Below are 22373 nucleotides of genomic sequence, written 5' to 3' on the forward strand. Positions count from 1 at the left end.
GTTCCACCAACATATATATATTTCAAATTAATCATGAATTAAGAGAGTGATTTCGTAAATCTACGAAATAAGTCCTAGTTCTTAAAGCAACACTAAGAATGATTTCGATCGTCATAAGGATGATAAGATCATAAAGACGATCTATGAAACGAGTCCTAGTGCTTGAAGGAGATGGTCGCACCACTAATCCAAGCGCGAAGAACATTTCATATCGTTGTTGCATGACACGTGTGCAGTTTAAATAGAACTTTGAAAACGTTATTTGCAAGGTGTGATGTTCATAAATCGGTAAGGGATTATGCTGTATTTAACACGCAAATCTTTTACGAACTAATTGACCGACTCTGACGTCATCTTGCACAATTTCGACTTTTTGCGCTGTAACAAAATGGGCATAACAGTATTTGCAAGCTTGACTCAGTGTCCTGTTGCGTTGGAGTCTTTAATTAAAGGGCGTGGGTTCGAGTCACGGCACTAGCTACTTTTTCTTTCAAAATATATTTCTATATGTTCACACATATTACCATTAATTGCTTTCTCTCATTTTCGTAGATTATCTTAGATTAGTGACCATGCATAAGGATAGGTTAAGTGAAGTCAAGTTCGTTAATGTATGTTTACACTTTGTTTCCTTGCTTTCTTCATACATTTCTATCTGTTCACATTTATTAATGAGAATTTCTTTGTTACATTTTTAGTGACCATTATTTAAAATAAAGTTAGGTTCCCACGAAAAAAAGATCAACGCCATAGCACGTTCTTTACACAGCAATGCTTTGTTTTCTTTGGCACAGATTACTTCGAATGTCAGCCAACCAGTAAGCGTCTTGCTCACTGCCAGTGCCGGTGGCATCAGTTTTTGCACATTAGCAATGTAAAGTCGAATGTTCAGCCACTCATAAAGTGTCAAGAAATGTTAGAAGTTACCTACTCGTTATTATTTCGATGAAAAATAGAGAGCGTGTTATAAAATGTGTACTGGTTTTACCTGAACTCCCACAAATACTTTGCATTACATATAATGTTATAGCAGGCATACCACAACTTGTTTGGAATCTTGTATAATATCACGGTTAATTTTTTGAACTATCCATGTAACTGTTTTTGATATGTTATTGTTCATAATGAGCATGGAACCAAATACATGTTTTTAGGCTTTTAAACTATGCTGTGCATATGTCACGGAAGTCTTTAGAACTGCTTCGTGCATCCCTTCAGCTGTCAACAGTAGAATAAAATTAGTAGCCGTTTTTTTCTGCAATCGGTTGAGCGTGCAAAGAATAGGTTTCGTTTTCTCTGTTAGCTGTCTACTCAAACCTTAAAAGGTTCAAATTTGTCATTTATAAATTAAGCGTTTATTACCATAGAATGAAAATGGTAATATTGTGAGAATCGATTTTTTGCAAACAATTCAAGAACATTTGAGACTCCAAAAATTCTACCAAATCCTAAAGTAGTTCAAATTTAATCTTACGTCCGGTTTCAAAACTGGTTTCCAAAGACGATAAACGGCAAACGTTTTCAACGTGCGGTTTCTTATATTTATTTTGTCCGTGAACCCTATACTTAAATTGAAGTTAATTAAATTATACATTTATTTTCAACCTTTATTGTCATAGAACGAAACAGTAACATGACGAGAAGCGGTTAGCCCCCAAGTATTCAGCATGTCAAAACAATACCGCTTCTATGCACAATATTCTATTGATAGCGGAAATATTTTAAATTTACTATTGATTTCCGCAGAACAAGAATGGTAAACGATACCAGGAAGGTGCTTTTTGCAATCGATGAAGCATCCGAAGCATAGCTTCCGTTTTCTTTATTGTAATGGTATTCATACCAGAAGTGGTTAAGATTACACTTTTCCGGTGTGAACTTTTATCGCCTTAGAACGGAAAAAGATAGCAAAAAGATGCCTTTTAACAAGTGATTCAGCATTCAAAAACAAAATAACATAACTATTGCCAACACTCTCCCACAACAAAAAGTCGTTAAAATTTAATATAAATTCCAGTTACAATACTTATTTTTATAGGACAACAATGGTAAGTGATATCATAATAATGATCACAATAATAATGATCATGTCGCCTAAAGGAATCCCACACAAAGAAATGCAACGAAGCTTACAACTAATGTCCGGATTTGTATGTAATTACATAATTATTCCTTCATATGCAGGTTCGACAAATCCTTAAATGTTTGTGATTCAAAACTGTGGGGTGCTTTAACTCAAGTTTCATATTACATATTTTTATACATTTTGACCAATATTACACATTTCCGTGGTTTCTACATATTTTTTTTTTTTTACACAAAACTGTCTTAAACTTTTGCGTTTACTAAAATTTTAATTTAAAATAAAAAAAAAATAAACTCTTAAACTGTACAAGTTTGCATCTGAATTCACTTTTGCCATGTCTAGCTTTTCGTTTCTTTACCGAAAGAGAAATATCTCTCTTCTTTATTTGTTAAGCCATGCACCGGTGAATTTTCGCCGATAACAAAAGAAATATAAGAAACAACTAAAAATCGTCCCTCCGCGGTACATTAGCAGTGCCATTTATTCTGAAACCTGGAGGAAGACAGATCACGTGCCCGACAGGCGACTGGCCAGGAAAATCCTAAAATGAATTCTTTTTGATTTTAACGGATTTCGGATGGGAAAAAAGAAGAAAGTAAATCCTACAATTCAACCTAAAACTGTATGCAGAGTGCTTCCAGGAATTTACTGCAAGAGTTTGTTCCAAGAAGCTGACGGCAATGGCAATATCATAGCACGTAACCTAAGCCTTCAAAGAACTTCGCTTGTTCAACTGAATGACAGGAGGACAGTACTCTAGTATTGCAGTTGCAAAACGCACGTGTGCTGTACTGACCGTCGAAGTTAGAAATGGTTGCTGTTGCCTCAACTTTATCCGCGAAATCCCGGTCGTGGGTAACCATCGATGATGCGTTTACTAGCGATGGTAATGTGGTGTTGTGCCAAGTGTGTGATAAAAAAAAATGGCCAATGAAATCTCAGTTAGTACAACATGTACGAAGTGCACTCCATCCAAGAAATAATTTGCGAACTGCAAGAAAACAAGTACTCTTGACACAAATGCATCAAGATAATTCTGTGCATCAGTTTTTCAAGACTTGTGCCAAGCAATGATACCAGTAAACATTCCTTGGAACAAAGTTCAAGTGCCAAAATACCGTGCTTTTCTGGACAGAAACTGCGGGCGTCGAATTCCTGACGAATCCACTTTTCGAAAGTGTTATCTCGAAGTTTGTTGTTTGCTATAGATACCATTAGGGCAGAAATAGGTAGTTCATATATATGGATTTCTGTGGACGAACGACAGACGTTTTGGGACGTTATGTAGCAAATTTAGTGACCGGAAAGTTAAGTGAAGGTGCTCCATCTAAATCCTATCTTATTCGGAGTAAATTCCTGGACCGCAAGAGTCATTCCACGATTACTCGCTTTGTAAACGATGGTCTTAAAATGTTGTGGCCGGGAGTTCAGGAAGAAAAAGTCTTTGTTCTCTATACAGTCAGTTCAGCGTACATCTTAAAAGGGGCTAGAGCACTTATAGCTTTATACCCTCAGTTAATTAATTTCACCTGTATGGCCCATGCTTTTCACCGTGTTGCTGGAGAGGTGAGCGACAACTTTTGCGAAGAAAACTTCAACTAGTTTCTTCCATGATAAAATTTTTGTTAAGGAGCCACAACGTGTTTTATTTTACATAGATCAACTGCCAGACATGCCACTTCCTCCGGAGCCTGTGCTAAAGAGATGGTGCACTTGGATACAGGCAGTACATTTCTACAATGAAAATTTTCAAAAAATTAAGCCCGTTGTTCATTTATTTACATCGGCGTCTGCTGTGTCAGTTGGCATTGTTCAGAAACTGTTTAATGACTCAAAAGTAGCATGTGATATCGCATACATAGACAGCAATTTTAGTTGGCTCCCTACAAGCATTATAAAGCTAGAGACTGTTGGGCGGCCTCTTCTGGAATCCATGGAAATCATAGAGGATGCAAAGAGACTGCTGCAAGGTATGTGTGGGGATGTAAGAAAAAATTTTCGAAAGAAACTAAATACAGTGTTGGAAAGAAACCCGGGTTACGACAGCCTATTGGCAGTGTGTGAGATTCTCAGTGGTGAAAGAGAATCCTCCTGAAGATATTACCCCCAACTACATCCCCCTGTTGAAATACAATCATGTTACCTCATATGGTGTGGAGAGATCATTCCATTCAGACAAGAATATTTTATCCGATAGCAAACAAGATTTTACTTCTCATCATTTGCAAATATACCTTGTAACCCATTGTGCAAGAACTCAGTTGAACTGCAGGCACATCTTTTGTAAGTATTTATTTCAAATTAAACATTCTTCAATCCAGTGGAAATATTCTTCAATCTTAGTTCAGCTGGTATTGTTTAAAAGATATAGGACTGATTTTCCCTGCATGAAATAAATAAACAAATATATATATATATATATATATATATATATATATATATATATATATATATATATATATATATAACAATACATTTCGTCTCAAGTTGCTTTTAGTATTTAAATTTGTATATTGCGTATAATTGATTTCAAGATTGGGCCGTGGTGACGGATGCGCATTTTGTGAAAAATGTTCTAGATTTGAAACGGGACCACACCACACCACATCCTCCTGGATTCGCGTCTGATTTTTATTATCATACTATCAGTCAGTCAGTGACGTATGGCTCTCTCAGCTGTTCTAGCATTTCACTTCATTGGGAGACTTGCGTAAGTAGGAAAAAATGGAGTAGATTTTCCTTTTTATTTTCATAATTCGTTTAAATACTGTATACTCATACGCGTGTTAATATTACGTTCACATAAATATGTAACATATATAATATTACATATTCCTTACATTTTTAAGCTATTTTTGTTACATATTTATGTACATATTTACGGGGCTGATATTACATAAAGATCCGGACCCTACTTACAAGATATAATTTTCCAATCTACTAGGAGCATATTTTCTGAGAAAATATTACTGCCATCTAATACAGATTGAGGTTGCTTAGATATGGATTTATACTCATAATGAGCACGTATATTGAAAGGAAATTTGCACAGAAGATGCGAACATCGTGTATAAGGTACAGCTTATGAAGGTACTAAGGGTTTAGTTTTTGAAAATACACTTTACATAGTTATTTTGTACTGATAAATCTATTTTAATCTGCTACCTGAAACATATATACAGCTGTAAATAGATAAACATAACATTTTGATAGGTAAAAATACTATATGTACTGTTCATACTGATTACAGTATGATGTCAAATACGTACTTAATTAATGGCTTGAAAAACTCACTGTCTCACTCGTATAAAGGTGGCAAAATCTTGGTGTTACCAACGATTTATCTCGATCCCAGCAAGCCACGACACTTCCGGAAGGGTAGCAAGATCAGATCACAACACAGCAACAAAAAAATTTCAACAAAATTAACATTATAATACATTTTTACATGAAGGAAAATGAAACAAAGCAACAGTGGTTAATGATAAAATACAATATAATTTTAAGTAGAAAAAGAAACTATAAATAATTAAATTTAAAATTTATTTTTAATAAACCATACAAGAAACATTTCTGTAAAATGCAGAGTGTAATTCATTCACTCTTAACAGATCACAAAATTATTTATTTCATTCGTATAATAAAACTAGGATAAGATCGAAACTTTATCTACAGTTAGAAGCGACAGTGCTATAGATGATACGCATAATTTCCGCACAATTTGGGTAAGAAACAAAAAATACTGTGTGATTTATATATATGGCCATCCTCACGTAGGTCTAAAATCTAGGAAGTAACTCAAATTTATTTCGTTCTTCTAATAAGAAAGATCTGATCTCAGATTATACCCTCTGTAGTTAGAAGTAAAATAATTGGCAATAACTAGGCCAAGTTTCAAATAAATTTTAAATAGAATAGTTGGGAAGTTTGTCATGGCTTTTACCTAGGGATATTCTTATATTACTCTAAATAAGATCTCAATTTACTCTTATAAAGAAATGAGACGATCTCAAATTATATCATCCGCAGGTAGAAGCAGAAAAGGAGTCGCTCCGATGCCAAAGTTTGAAACAAGTTTAAATACAACGATTGAAGATTTTATCAATGCTAGTTAGTGGAGAAATTCCTACATCCTTCATCATTCTAGAAAAATAACTCCCTACTTACTTCACTCAACCACTACGAATAGTATGATGTCAAATACGTACTTCTACGATACGGTCCAGAGCGGCACAAAGAAGAGGTTGAAATTCAGAATGTTTGAAATAGAACCAACGTAAATGTGTTTTGTGGTATGCCAGTTAAAATACATGTATTAAAAAGAGTTATAGACAATATTTTGGAACACGAAACTGGTGACAAACTAAATAAAGGCAACGTTTTTGCGGTCTCCGTATCTGCGATTGCCATTGCATAATAATAATAATAATAATAATAATATAACTGAATAAAATAAATAGCAACGAACAACACCTAGGCAAGCTGAGAAGAGTTGTTGACTTATCATGGGCTTAGTTATTCAATCTGCCACCAAACAGCTTAGTGGAACTTAAGACCATCGATTTAACACTAAGAGCGGCTACCTTCCCAACACCCATAGGTCTCTCATCTCGATAGTACTCTCTTCCAGATTGTAAGTCATATATGTATGTCATCATGTTTTCATATATATATATATATATATATATATATATATATATATATATATATATATATATATATATATATATATATATATATATATATATCAGATGTGTGGGTTGGCAGTGGTGTCGTGGGGCACCCACAGCGCCGGACCGCTGGTGGTGGTGTGTTAGGTCGTTCTCCATAATACGTCAGGCGCAGTGGAACAGCAGTCTCCAGTGGCTGCAGCAGACGGAGGTAGTGTAAAATGGGATACCTCTCAGATTTTCAAAGAGGACAAATTGTTGGTGCACGGTTATGTGGAGTGAGTGTGACGGAAGTGGCTACTGTGTTAGGTGTGTCGCGTGGGACAGTGTCGAAGGTGATGACGGCCTACACAACACACGGGAAAACCACATCGGGGAAGCGGAACAGTGGGCGGAAGAAAATCATGACTAACAGGTCACGCCGGGTGTTAAAGCGCATTGTCACGCAGAACCGTCGTGCCACTGCGGAGCAAGTGACGGAGAAACTCAATCAGCACCTCCACCCTGTTTCGACAATCACAGTCTGCCACGAATTACATGACATGAACTTACGAGGTCGTGTTGCACGGGCCAAACCGCTCATCAGGGACCATAACGCTTTCGCACGCCGCAAATGGTGCCGCAACTATGAAACTTGGACCGTTGAGGACTGGAAACGTGTGATATGGTCGGATGAGTCATCCTTCAGCCTATTCCCAACCACGGGCCGTGTTTACGTGTGGAGAACGCCCAAAGAAGCTTATGATCTGCATTGTCTCCGCCCAACTGTGAAATATGGCGGCGGCTCGATGATGCTGTGGGCCGCAATATCATGGTTTTCATTGGTTTCTGTAGTCACACTTAGCGGACGAATCACTGCCAACGATTATGTTGCAATTTTAGGAGACCACTTGCATTCTATGGTCCGAATGTTGTTCCCGGACAATGACGCCATCTTTCAGGATGATAATGCACCCATTCACACAGCTGGCGTTGTTGCAGTGTGGTTTGAGGAACGTCGGGATGAAGTTCAACATATCCCCTGGTTCGCCCAATCCCCAGATTTAAACATAATTGAACATCTGCGGTCCGTCTTCGAAACACGACTCCGGCGATGATTTCCATCTCTATCCTCTCTCACAGAACTGGCCGATGCCCTGCACGAGGAATGGTGTAAAATTCCACTTGCTACCATTCAGGACCTCTATGCCTCCATCCCACGTCGCATCAAAGCTATTCTGAAGGCGAAAGGTGGCCCGACACCATTAATCTGGCAAGTTGCAATTTCGTACATGTGTTTTTATTTTTCTGATCACCATCTGAGTATATATATATATAGGGTGTTGCAAAGTAAGTGTTAGAACTCTTCGGAGGTGACTCCTGCCACTCAGACAAGAAAAAAGTTCTCTTGAACTTTCGGCTATCAGACATAGTTTCGAATCTACAAGGTGCCGAAAGCGTGGGAAAATGGCTTTCGGACTCCAATAGTTCGAAAACTATGCCACGTAAAGAGGCCGGGTAAAAAATTCACTGAAGAAGTCGTACGTGCTGTATTGAATTTAGCATGTTTCACAATCCTACCATGCACGCGGAAGGGTTTCCCCAAAGGAACGTAGGGAGTCCTGAATAAGCTGGCAAATGAAAATTGGTCTAAATGGATATGAGTTGATAGGGTTTATACCAGGTAACAATAATTCGTTTGTATTAAGTCGATATCTGGAACAAACACGAAATGCCGGACATCTTCATTCCCGTTGTGTGTGGTTGCATAATTGCCAGGTACGGATGCTGGCCAACAGTGACGTTCTGAGTATTAAGTGTAGCGAATTTGTACTGAAATGTTCCAGAAAGACATCTGGAGTGTCGGTAGAGCACAAGAGATGAAGCAGGGTGATTCACATGTGTGGAAACAACGAAAAATGCCCACAAATGCACTCATACTCAGTAAACGTGAGTTCAAAGCGTCGGAAATGTAAGGATTAGCGTCAAGAACATGAAAGCCATTGCCAATTCACCAACAATATTCCCTCAATCCGATGCAATATGATGTGCACGGTTGTATACCAATAAGGATGGAACGACTGCGGCAAAGTTGAAGTTATGCAAGGGAACTCACAAAAATCTGCCTAAACTAAATGAATGTCACTACTGGGATCGCATGATCGATATTGAAATGTGGCCAATGTTTGTGCTGACATCAACCTGTAGCTAATGAAGAAATGTCAACATGTCCCACTACTGCTGGGACACCGTCCCACGTGCGAAGGAAAATAACTACTCGGGAATTGAATCTGAAGCCGTGGGCTTTTGTAGGATTGCAAACTGTGACAAGGCGAGCGAAAGCCAGCGCTCTAGCTCATAGGTTTCGAGGGAGCCTCACTTTCTCTGTATTCATTTCTTTGAGGAGTGCCTACTTTATTTGACAAGCGCTCTTGTACAACTTCCCGACTTGCTTGTGTGTTTCATTTTGTTATTCCTACTGCGCAGTTGTAAACAATCAGAGCTTTAAGACGTTTCTTCCTATTTCTCATGTCGTTTTATTTTCCGTATGTAGGGTGTTCCAGCAGTAGTGTTACATGTGCCAAACTGGTTAATTTCCGTCTTTGTCTTGGCATGTGCGCTGTGTCAGATACGAATTTCTGGAAGTATTTTCCTATATCTCGAGTACGTCATATGTCCCAGAAGACGTGGGACATGATATAAGTTTGTTATTTTCACGCTCTATCAGAATTTGAACTATAGATTAAGAGATTTCTTTTCATATAAGTCGATTGTGGGACAATGTCCCAAAGAGGGACATTGATACAATCGTGTTCTAGTTACGTTCTACCAATAAGTGCACCAGATGCAATAGCAGAATGTACAACGTTATTTTCCTACTTTTCGCACTTGGGACGAAGTCCTAGCAATAGTAGGACATGTTGACATTTCTCCATTAGCTACATGTTGATATCAACACACACATTGGCCACATTTCAATATCGATCATGCGATCCCACTAGTGACATTCATTTAGTTTACCCAGTTTTCTGTGAGTTTCCTTGCACAAATTCACCTTTGTCTCAGTGGTTCCATTCTCATTGGTATACAAACATGCACATCATATTGCATCGGATTGAGGGAATATTGTTTGTGAATTGGCAATGGCTTTCATGTTTCTAACGCTAATCCGTATATATCCGACGCTTTGAACTCAAGTTTACTGAGTATGAGTGTATTTCTGGGCATTTTCGTTAAGTGTTTCCACACATGTGAATCACCCTGCTTCATCTGTTGTTCTCTACCGACACTCCAGATGTCTTTCTAGAGCATGAAAACAAATTCGCTACACTTAATACTTAGAACGTCACTGTTGGAAAGCATCAGTACCTGGCGATTATGAAAGCACACACAACGGGCATAAAGGTGTCCGGCATTTTGTATTTGTTCTAGATATCGACTTGAAACGAACGAATTACTCTAACGTGGTAGAAACTCTATTAATTCATATCCATTTACCAATTTTCATTTGGCAGTTTATCCTGGACTCACTACGTTCCTTTGGGGAAACCCTTACACGTGCATGTTAGGATTTTGAAATATGCAAATTTCTATACAGCAGGTATGATTTCTTCAGTGAATTTTTTTCCGCCGTCTTTACATTGGATAGTTTCCGAACTTGGTGTGAGAAAGACATTTTCCCACACTTTCGGCACCTTGTAGATCCGGAGTAGTTACAACTATGCAAGAGTTGTAACACTTATTTTGCAACACCCGATATATATATATATATATATATATATATATATATATATATAGAAAGAGAGAGAGAGAGAGAGAGGGTGTTACAAGAATGTGTCACAATATTTTGGGAACAGGTTCTTCACATCAAAAGAAAAAAGTTCACATGGAGGAGCTGTGCTCAAAAGTGAATAGTTTCGGTTATAGGGTGCCGAAAACGTGAATCCATGTTAAAGAACGCTCGGTATTTGCACAACAATTTATAAAGAAGTAGGTCGAGAGTGATCAAGCACTCCCAGCCTGCCTAAAATAACTGTGTAAGTACCGGAGCTTCTGAAAGAAGGATATTTGGATAGTTTATATATTGGTTCCTCAGTGATGTCTTGACATGACTATGATCGGTTCTATAATAGTGGAACTATGGACCTTTAAAGTTCACTTTTTCACGTTCTCGGTAACATGTTGGACCACAGATACATAGGAACTTTTCTTCTTATTTTGAAGTGAGGAACCTATTAAAAAATACTGACAAATTATTGTAACATCCTGTATATACAGTAAATTCTGAACCACCTTTTCTCTGTTCACGCTTTCTCTCCCAGTTACGGAAAACCAAATAAAATTATATATAGTTTACGATTTGAGTTGAGTTGATTTTGAGTTTATCGTCCCGTTCAGCAGCGAGGCTATATGAGACGTGGACCTACTGATTAACGTGGAATCCGAACCACATGAGCTCCCGCCGGGAAAGTTTACGATTTATTCCAAACTATGACGTCTTGGAGAAAACTACTTTGAAACATACAAACTCTACGGTCTAAATTTGTATACCAGAGCAACTACCCTGCAAGCATTCACTGGTGCAGATTTACTGAAAATTATACAGACTTGTGAAATTTATATAATAAATTCGTAATATTATTTTAATAGACTAGTGTGTAAACGCTCTAAATGTGTTGTTGCATATGCGATGCCTGTACACGTAAAAACGAATTAATGAAGATTGAACTTCTTATGCACGGATTCGCCCACAAAGTAGCTAGTAACAATTTTTTAAGTGAAATGAAGTATCAGCAGTAAACATTCTAACTCATGACATGCAACTATAGAAAGTTCCGAGAGTTAAGGGATTCACGTAATTGCGAAATTTACGTTCTTATTGTTTCATTTTGGAACACAAATATGTAAGCAATGTACACATATCGGGGTGTTATCTGTAACGTTTATACTAGACTACAAATACATAATTTAACATGCAAGGTAAGTAATTTTGTGCAATATACCGTGATTTGTGATATCCTTGTTTATATGTATACTCAACTTTGGTGACGCGATTGTGCCAAACCGACACATTTTTTTGCTTCTGTTCCAGCCAACATTCTGCGCTCCTGCTCTGACAAATCGTACATAGCATTCGTGCTTTCAAGTTGCCAGCCGCACAAGTTGACTACAGTCTTTTCCTCAATAATCATTGGTATGTACGTACACTGGATGGTGATGGGCAGTGAGAACATTCCATGTTATTCCCCTGGCATATAAATTCCCAGGAAGGAATTTATTTCCAATTCTTTAGTTTCTTTTCCAGATTATAAGAACCATATGAAAGTTACTCTACTTTCAATTGTTATCATTTACTTCTAGATTTTAAGTAATTTGGAGTTTTAAAAAATTTAAATTCACTGACTCTACTTTTTTAACAAAATATGACTGATTTCCATTTCCATTGCAGTAGAAAGTAGAAAGGTATTTATTTTTAAATGACGAAAAGAAACCAGGCTGTAAATAAATGTAGAAATTCTGTAGAAACATAAACGAAATACCATCAGTATACCCCGAACGACCGTTAGTAATAGATGTCGGTCTGTCTGCTGTCTCTAACTTTATTTTCGCTCTCTGAGGAAGAATCAGATTGTATAAAGAGATCTCTGTAGTCCTAAATACATATTCTTTTAAAATCTAATGTTTACATATCAAAATTAGGGTTACTTCTGAGACCGTTTCATTAGTGGCGGGTTTCCGGACCTTGTGTTAATTAGGATTTGTTTGCTTCTTTTTACGTGTGTATTTATGTACTCTCATGTCCAAAATGATTGTCGCATATCTATAACTGTCTTCTTGTAAGAATATAATTCTAAAAAGCTTTTGCAGGGTACTTTTAATACCGATACTGTGTGCATAATCGGAAAATGCATATTTATGGTAAATTTCATAGAAAAAGAATTATAAATACAAAAGTTAGAGTAAGTAAAACAAAATGTTGTTAAATGGACCAGGAAGTCTTATTTTCGTTTTATTTTTCTTATTTACTGCTCTTTTCACATGAAATTTGTCACATACATGTCTTTGCCTATTACACACATACTAACATTATAAGAAATACCGGGCGAAATAGTTATCAAACTTTATTAGTACAACAACAAATTTATAGACATGCGACATTAATTTTGGACGTAAGTGTACCTAATATTGTTGGCAAATTTTTGTAACACCGTGTATAAACATCGAAATAGCCTATCTTCTTAAATTATAGATTGAATATTACATAGTAATAAAGTACAGTGTACCTCAAATCAACATACTGTATGTATAACATCCAATGCTGTGGCAACCTTAAGAATTTTTTCACAGAGTATGTGTTTTCCGGCAGTTACCATAACCAATTTGTTTATAACACTTGAAAACTTAATATGTTTATAATGTCAGTAGTAGTGTCAGATTTAGAAAATCCATTTAGATATGTTTAAAGTGTTTAGCGATGTTAAAGTATATAGACTTTCAATACCAAATGCTTTTCCAATATATTTACTTGCATAAAACATTGTAATCAAATATACATTTATGCATACTCTCTAAATATAATAAAATAACAAATACCATTCTCAACACACTTTTTAAAGAATCCTCTGGAGATAAAAGTAATAAATATACCCATAATGATATAAAAAAATCGAATTTTATTTTCGAATCATAATATTATAATAAAATGTAATTTTGTTTGTGTTTGTACGAAACCCCGGAATATCTCCATTTTTGGGAATCTTCCCAGGAACATTCCCAAAAAATATTTTGCCGGAAAATTGCACATCACTAACACCGGAAAACACCTAAAGTGAAGCTGCATGAAGGAATGCAACTCCAAAGTGATTGTTGAAAATACATGAAGTCGACTTTCTCAAAAAGGAGTAAATATGCAACGAATTTATGTTTGGATTTTTACAACAAATCTGAACCCATTTTTGATTTCAATTCTCTCATTTTTGTTTTGCTAATATTCTTGAAAGCCCTCTGGAAAAATGTGGCTGGGCGCATTCGAGATAAATCGTGTGTAAAATCACAAACGTCCATATATTTTTTTGTAGTACATTTCAAATTTGAATTTTCTGAAATGTTCGGGTACCCTTCAGTCACGCTACTTGTTTTATTGCTGAAGGCTCTATATATGAAACATTATTGTAGAGTACCCATTTTGTAAAGATATTCAAGGATTGGCGAGAAATGTGTATCAATAACAAAGTAATCATTACTCAACCGACATAAAAGCTACATCAGATTTGTATGGGTGATATCGATCACTTGTTTTTGAGTACATCTAGTGTATGTGTACTACTTCCAAACTGAAGATTATGAATTTAAATTCGAGGAATTTCCCATACCTATTTCTCGCGAAGGATTGCTTTTTACGGGTTAATTGCTATATCGCCGGAGAATTCAGAAAATATACTAGATGAATTGTAGTATTTATTTTGTTTTAAGACGAAGAGTAACGGAAAGTCAGGTAAGGGGAATCAGGGTTGGCAAAAACCACGTCTTTTTCCTTTTTAAAATATGTTTTTGTTTAAATCCATCTTTTTCTGTTTAAATAATTTACTCTATGTACTTATAATACATACGGATAGAATTAAGTTTGTTTCGATTTGGTGTTATTATACAACAATGGGGCTATACAGGAAGGGGACACATAAGCTAAAAACGGAATCCAAACCGCTCCTCGGCTTACTTGCGAGGGAAATTGCCCTCCATTTGGAATTGGAACAGCAGAATGGAAATTGCCTTTACTGCACTCGAACACTAATAGTATATTCGCTTATTTGGAAATCGAGATTGTCCAATTTTACTATATAGTTGGGTGGTCCGGTCAGTAAAATTCTTGAATCGGGAACCTCCCGCCTTAGCCACCGGGAATATCCTGTTATTACTTTCAATGCAAAGCAACACGGGGAAGATCCTGTTAGTGCATTACATGCAAAATTTTACGGTCACCTTATCATAATCAGTACACCAAAACTGAGATATTAAATTGCAAATTTAGTATGCAAATATCATTAAATACTTCAAAAAAAAAAAAAAAAAAAAAAAAATGAGAGTCCAATCCAAACTAATGTTGGAAGCTACGTAGGCAGTTGATAAATTTTGTTAATTTCTATCAAAATATTTAAGCAACTTTCACTTGTTTATAAAACAACAGACATTCAGACAAGCAAAAACATACAATTTGCTTTTGTTTCGTATGTTAGGCTTAAGATCCTTATGTAATACCGAGTTTCTCAAGAAGACTCGCTTAAAGTGACATCCGAACCGCTACTTGGTTTACAGTTGAAAGAAGGTTCCACTAAGACGCCTTGGATAAAAGATGAAAGAGATAAAATCAATGCAGACAGATTGATATACGGAAACGTTATCATGCAGTATACACGATTTAAAGCATTTTCCCTTTTTTTTCTTGAACTTATTTTTTTTGGGGGGACTGGCTAGTTTAAGCCACCCAATCCTTCGGGGAATAGTTGGAAGTTAAGAAAATACAAGTTAGTTGTTTTTGATGTAATCGACACTACATGTTGAGGCGAAAAGTATTATTTGGCGGAGAAGTGCACAAGTTAGGAGAAATGAAGTGTGGAAATGGTGCGTAAATAACAAGATTGTCACATATGTTGTTTGAGCTTTGTCGAATTATAGAGAAGTAAAGAATTTTACTTTTAGAAATTATGTGAGAGACATGGTCTAGTAAACAGGCGGACAGTTTGTTGTAAGGTAGAAACGAAAGTACAGAAAAGAATAGGAATACCTAACCAAACCTATTCCAATCTAACCTAATTTAGTACATTTTGGTACTTTTTTGGATGACTTTAGAATCTCACCCAAAGTTGTGCAACACATAAGCCAAGAATTTAAAACATATTGTATTTTTCCAATATCGTTGACTATGCGGATACCCACTGCCGCTGACGCGCTTCCTTACTATGGACGCATTTCCTATTTAACGGTCAAGCTCCGTACTGTGTTCCTGGTCTGAGCCGATTAGATGGCAGTAGTGCTTTCTAGTGATCACCTAGCACAAGTCGGTTCGCGCTTTGCACTAGCTTTTATGACACACTGACAATGTAGGCCGTACGCAGAGTCGTTCTTACGCGTGATTAGAGTCATACTAAAGAGATCGGCTAAAATTGCACTGATGAGTATTTTCCCGGGGATATTTTTCAGGAATATACCCAGGAAGATTCCCAAAATGGGAATTTTCCGGGAATTTATGTACAATCGCAAAGAAAATTGCATTCTATTACTGTATTATGATTTCAAAGTTAAAATCGCTTTTATATCACAGTATGTTATTACTGGTGTCCCCAGAGGAGTCTTTCTAGTGTATATTCTGAACTGTATTATATTATTTTACAAATATTTAATTATATTTAGAGAGTACGCATAAATGGATATTTATTTACAATATATTCTATGAAAGTAAATGTGTGTGAAAAATGGTATAATAGACCCATACTTTTAAACCGCTAAACAGTTTAAATTTACATGTTTTATTTTTTAAAAAAAACTAGACTCTACTACTGATATTACAAACACATTAAATTTTTAAATGTTGTAAACAATTTTCTCAACATTTGCGAATAAATATGTATGTTCACAATATTTGCAAGATACTGATTTATCTTTATAATTTTGCATGTAACATTGCCACACACGACCTTTCTTCCTGCCCATTTCTCGAAATTTCATGAGTTAATTCACATGTAAGAGAAGTCCGAGTACATCTTCAGAAATTCGAGTCAGAGAGAGGAGACAGGTCGACGTCTACTACTATCGATGGTTTAGGGTTTATTCATAGTAGGTACTTCACCTCTATTTCTACATTATTCTACATTACTTTACAAAATGGTTCCTCAATTGTAAATTAGTACTTTGTTAGTTTTGCCAATTGTTTAGCATTGGGGGCCCAGCTTTTGCACCTACTTTTTTGCGATATTCTATTCCGATGCGGTTGTTTTATGATTTCATAGCTTAAATCAGGTTACCAATATTAAATTCAGATATCATTGCAGAGCGACCGTTAGCGAGTGAAGGCGGGTTAGAGCCACGCAGGGCACATTGTTTTCTATCTTCGTTACCAACAGTTCACTTTCTTTTCTCACATAAATCACTTCCACTTACCTTTACGGTTTGTGCAAGTTTCCTACTGCCTTAAAAAATATTGTGTTCGATACTTTCTTGATTACTTGAACAACACTATCAACTCATTTCTTCCGTAAATCATTTTACCTTTTGCTATTTTTGGCCCCCAGTACTAAATAATTAAATTGCGTTTTAGTGCAAATGGAAATGGAAATTAAAAAATCATATTAATAGTTATATAAAGTACGGTAAAGAATTTTAATTTTTCTAAAATCCAAATTCTTTAAAACCAAGAAGTAAATCATAATATATTAAAATAAAGTAATTAATCATATGGTTCTTAAAATTTGGAAAATAAAGTTAACAAATGGAAATAAATTCCTTCCCGGGAATTTGTAGACCAGCGAAATACCTGGGAATATTCCCATTTTTTAAATTCCTTCCCACCGGGAATATTCCCACTTCCCATCAATGCTAACATGTTTCATGAAGTAGACAGACCTTTAGTAACGCGGTAACCATTCATCAAAATGACTGCATTTTGAACAATAATCACAACGAAATGTGCCAGAGTTACAACCTAATATTTTGAGAAGAAACTAAATAAAATCCCCATTATTTTCGATTTTCGTGTAATCCGGCGATACAGCACTAATGTCCAGTTTCCGTATAAATTACCCAAACTCATTTACTTTACACCTATATTCAATCTGAACAAATCACTATATAAAAAATTTCACGTTACCTTTCTGGCCCAACTGAATTTAAACTTTTTGTTGTTAATTGTTTGTAGTCATTCGAGTACGACGTGCAAGTCTCTTTAACCACTGTTTTTCTTAGCGTTTCTAAATTACTTTCAAATGCAGGATTTTCTTCTACTGCAAATTTTGATTTCACCTCATCAGTGTTCAGTTTCACATCCGAATAATGCATAGCTACATCCTTCTCCTTCGTTCGCTCTCGTTCCGTTGTAGATAATATTAAGTCTTTGTTGTTAGTCATCAGTTTGTATGTCCACCCTTTCCCTTCGAGTGGATCTTCCTGAGGAAAGCCATTCTCTATTTCTTCTTTACACATAAACTCCAACTTAACAGACGTCTCATCAGCCATTATGAGTTCATATATCTTACGACTTTGCAACCGTGTTTGATACTTCTGTTATACTTTACGCTGCCAGTGCTCCTGAAATGATTTAGAAGAACGTTCATAGCAGTGATGCCAATTCCTTCAGAGTCGTTTTCCCTTCACAAGCTTCAGAATTTCCCTTTTCCGGACAAAATTTCCCTTCATCCAAACCGTTCAAGTACTTTTTAATCGTTTTCGCTTCCACCCCCTCTCCCCAATCTTATAACCACATACAAGCAGATACCTGACAGCCTTCCTTTGAGCTTACGCAGAATTTTACTTCATTTGTTCTTTAGGTATCTGAGGCATCGCGCTAGAGGAGGGGAAAGGATATGGAAAGGTGTAGGCCAGGACCTATGTTAAAGGTGCAATCTGTAAATTTGCTTGTGTGACTGAGGAAAAACCCTATAAATACCTCGGTCAGGACGGACAACCTAAATAAATCATTAAAAATATAAAATAAATATTATGTAAATTTAATTTTTATCCTAGACATCATTATAGATTTTAATATTAATGTAACCTAAGGTACAAAGAAAATATTAAGTATATATTTGGTATGTACTTACTTAAGAACAGCACTCCCATATTTACTGAAACGAATACGAACAGTTACAAAGAAAACTCTAGCTGCTACTGTCTTTGGCTGTACACGAGGAATGTTCGTAAGCACAATACAAAGTTTAGAGATGCGGAATTCTTAAGAATTAATAATTCTGTGCGCACAGTCACCAGAAAATGTGTAAACTTACACAGACACACATACACTAATGACCCAGTATTCACCCATATATACATATTTACATTCACGACACGCAGATTTTCTTCTCTTATATCGATTAATCCTCTTCACAATCAATTTTCTGGTTGGGAAAAACATCTGATTGGAAAAACCAAACTGTTACAATAGTTGGAGTGATAATTTAATTGAGAAATATTTCATCTTATTGCATTGCATATAATTCAACAATGGGAAGATTAATTTTGATAAAAGATTTTAAATAAGCATTGTTGTAATGTTTCGAATTTAACTGAATATGTTGATCGATGTGTGTTGATAAATATTAATGAATGCAAAACAAGATAACTTGTGAGAATATATGTGAAATATGTGCAACGGATTATGTTTGCAACAAATAGGATGTTGAATTTATACTGAATTTTAATTAGATTAATCAGATATGTAAATATATTCAATCTATAAATGATTGAAGAGAGGTTCAAATTTCCCTGCAATATTGAGAGATTACAAGCAATTTCCCTTTTTCCCTTTTCTCTAAAATTTACTCAAAATTTCCCTGCGCCAAGGGAAATTTCCCTTCAATTGGCATCACTGGTTCATAGAAGCAACTTTACTCTTGCAATCGAAAATATATGATCAGACTTTATAATTGTTTAAGACAGCACATTGATATTCCCTTTACTAGCGTGAACAGGTGTACACAATGTTGCCAGATCCGAAAATTTAAAAAAATGTAGCGTGTCTGTGCTCCAAAAGTTGCGGATTTGGACTATATGCACCCCAAATATATAGAAATGAATTATTTGGCAACTAATGACTGTTACTAAAGAAATAATTTTAACTGGATAATGTGTTAAGAAATTATGATCGATGGTCGAAAACAAATCTAGACTAGATACCACGCGACAAAAACAGAACAGGAAACGTTCGTATACAAGAAGGTGTGACGAAATCAAATACCACTGGGGAATAACCTCTAAAACAATTGCTCAAGATCGATAGTTGTGGAGAAGACTGGGAAAGAACCTTCATCCAATAGTGGATTAATAATGGTTGATTATGATTATGGTGGTGATTTTATTATCTTTGTACCTCGGAAGTAAATTAAACCAAGTCATGATTTCATAATTTTACAGGAGAAGCGAAAAACCGTTTCCTTAAATAAGACCTACAGTACTGTTTTTCAAACTACACTCAGTAGTTACAAAGTAGTAGGATGCTCTCAGACTTATGTTATTACATCACTAGAAAGAACATAGTCTATTTAAAAAATATTCTTAACTCAATTTCGAGCAAAAAAATGTCTCTGCATACCTTTAAAGTTCATATATACATACAAAAGTTTACTAGTTAAGGTATGGCAAAAATGGATCCGAAGTTTATCGAAAGTCGTAGAGCGAAAAAATATTTTTGACTATTCAATTGTTTATGTTGCAGCGAAACTATGAAAATTAATACAAAAGAAAACTAAAAAGTTAAGGATCATTTGTTCTCGCGCGCGAGAGAAAATAGATACAGATAGCTCTAAATATTTATATAATATATATGTTCATGTTTCAAAAGTAATTTTCAACCTATATAAAATTTCAACGTAATGAACGCACGACTAGTCTTCTCGAATAAAAATCACATGCACCCTGCAGGGATTAATTTACATCTCCCCCAACACCCTTCCAAATTTCTTTACAGACACCCCTGGATGGAAAAGGAATACTCCCCAAAATCCAATTGTATCAATCTGTATCATATAGGTTATTTATTACATCAAGTTAAAAAAGGTTTAGGGTTTAGGAAAAAAGGCTATATTCTTATTGATTTAATTCACTTCAAAATACGAAGCGACTTTGTTCTCATGTACGGCTTCGATAACCACATGACCTCATTGTTTTGGGCGGTATTTCGGTCGAAACAATTGACAAAACAGATCCGCTCAAACCTACCGTCCTGGGCTCCGCGGTCGTTTTCGAGAAAAGAGATTGATAGACAGATGCAGATGACTGAAATTAGTAACGTCTCGAGCGGTCATTCCTACCTACCTAAATAAGGAAAAATGTGACAATACAGTAAGGCCGGCTATGTGTGAAAAATGTGACAATACACTATAAGATAGATCCTAGGAAATCTCTTACGATTTGTCCTAGAGTCATGGTACTTGACAATATTGTATGTTTTTTTTTTCTTTTTGTCTTTCTGACAACTGTAATGCTTACATGAGAATTTCTCATGCTTTGTAAGCTAATGAAACAGGCAAATAAATGAATGAATGAATGATCGCATGTCATTTCCTGTGTTCTGAAAGATCCTATGAGATTTCTCTTCTTTAGAGCACGCTCTATTTTGGAAAGAAAATTCGTAAGATTTCGATTTAAGCAACATCAGGTGAGAGAAAGTAAAAACAAAACAATTGAAAACACAACTGATGAGGTATCTTCTGATCGTGCAGGTTTACTTTAGATGTACCACTCGAAATAATTGTTGAAAAATTATAATTTGTCACTGTTTCCTAAATACTTTGCGTTGACCGACATGAAAATATCTAACATAGCATAGATAAAATCCCTTAAGGGAACCACCAAAAGCAATTGTTGATATACTACAATTCTTTTACGATTTGTGTACAAATACGGAGTCCAGATATATAGTATAAAAACTATAGTGCAAAAAACGCAAACCAAGTTGCGCTAGGTAGTTTCTAGAAAGTACGAATGGTAACTAACCGAGTCAGAGCATGGCGAAGGGGGGGCCCGAGCGTCAGCTAGGGGGTGCGAGCGAAGGAAACAGGTGCGTCAGTGAATGTAGTGAAAACGAATGGGTTTTAGCAATGATACGAGTTTGAACAGCACATGTCATGGTATCGTGATAGTAGCGCTCCACTTATAAACATAAATTATAGCTTCTGTAAACTATGCAGAAATATACCGGTGGTGGAAAATAGTTCACCGGTCATCTTTCATATGCACTCATTTAGGTAAATGTTTCGCAGAAGGGGTCCAGAAGTAGGCAGAATTTACAGGAGAAATGGAAGATGCAAGTACTTAGACCTAACACAACCTAACCAAATCTAACCTAATGAAATTAACTAACTTAAACTAACCTAATATTAATAGAAGTAAGCGAAATTCTATAACTTTTTGAAAATTGTGTTAGACCCATATACTAATATAATCTAACGTAACATAACCGTAACTAACCTGAACCAACCTAAACTAAAGTAATGTGAATAGAAACTACCAAAATTGTAACATTTCTTTAAAAAGAAAAGCAAGCTAGGCCCTTTCTGCTAAACATTGTCTCAGTAGTACTGACAGCACTCTACCGCACTCTTAATAATCCAATTTTGGGTCCCCATGGTCCATAGTGAATGAATCAGGGATGCTTTGGCCCGGAATTGAAATTTTGCTTATGCTTATTCAGGGGTCATGCACGCTGGTACGAATGAATCAGTGGTACCTTGGCCAGGCTATGACGTCATTGAATTGGGAGTTTTGGATCAGAGGTCATGATGATTCTTTAAAATTACTAAAAATATGGTCTTGATGAGTCATTACGTTATGAAATAGTACAGGTTTACGAATGCTTTCGTTCCCTTTTATGGCATAAAATTTGGAGATTGTTATATCTTTGATGAGATGGACTAACACTGGTGCAAATGAAA

General features: G+C 35.9%; 1 protein-coding gene across 3 annotated transcripts in view; it reads right to left on the minus strand.

Annotated features, from left to right (window-relative positions):
- Positions 1 to 18062, minus strand: part of LOC145664834 (uncharacterized) — a 28644-nt gene extending 10582 nt beyond the window's left edge. Inside the window, exons 1-2 of one of the 3 annotated variants that reach the window (XM_081731836.1) lie at positions 17597 to 18062; positions 5356 to 5453 (exon numbers count right to left, since the gene is read on the minus strand). In XM_081731836.1, coding sequence (XP_081587962.1) covers positions 5360 to 5453; positions 17597 to 17961 — 459 coding nt within the window. In that variant the 5' untranslated portion in view covers positions 17962 to 18062 and the 3' untranslated portion in view covers positions 5356 to 5359. Of the gene's footprint in view, positions 1 to 5355; positions 5454 to 11738; positions 15957 to 17596 lie in introns of those variants that run through there. The other 2 variants (XM_081731835.1, XM_081731834.1) reach the window with 2 other exon arrangements.
- Between the last annotated feature and the right edge of the window lie 4311 nt (positions 18063 to 22373).

Source organism: Thermobia domestica, chromosome 11 (genome assembly GCF_964235325.1).
Source record: "Thermobia domestica chromosome 11, izTheDome1.hap1.1, whole genome shotgun sequence".
Taxonomy (NCBI): Eukaryota; Metazoa; Arthropoda; class Insecta; order Zygentoma; family Lepismatidae; genus Thermobia; species Thermobia domestica.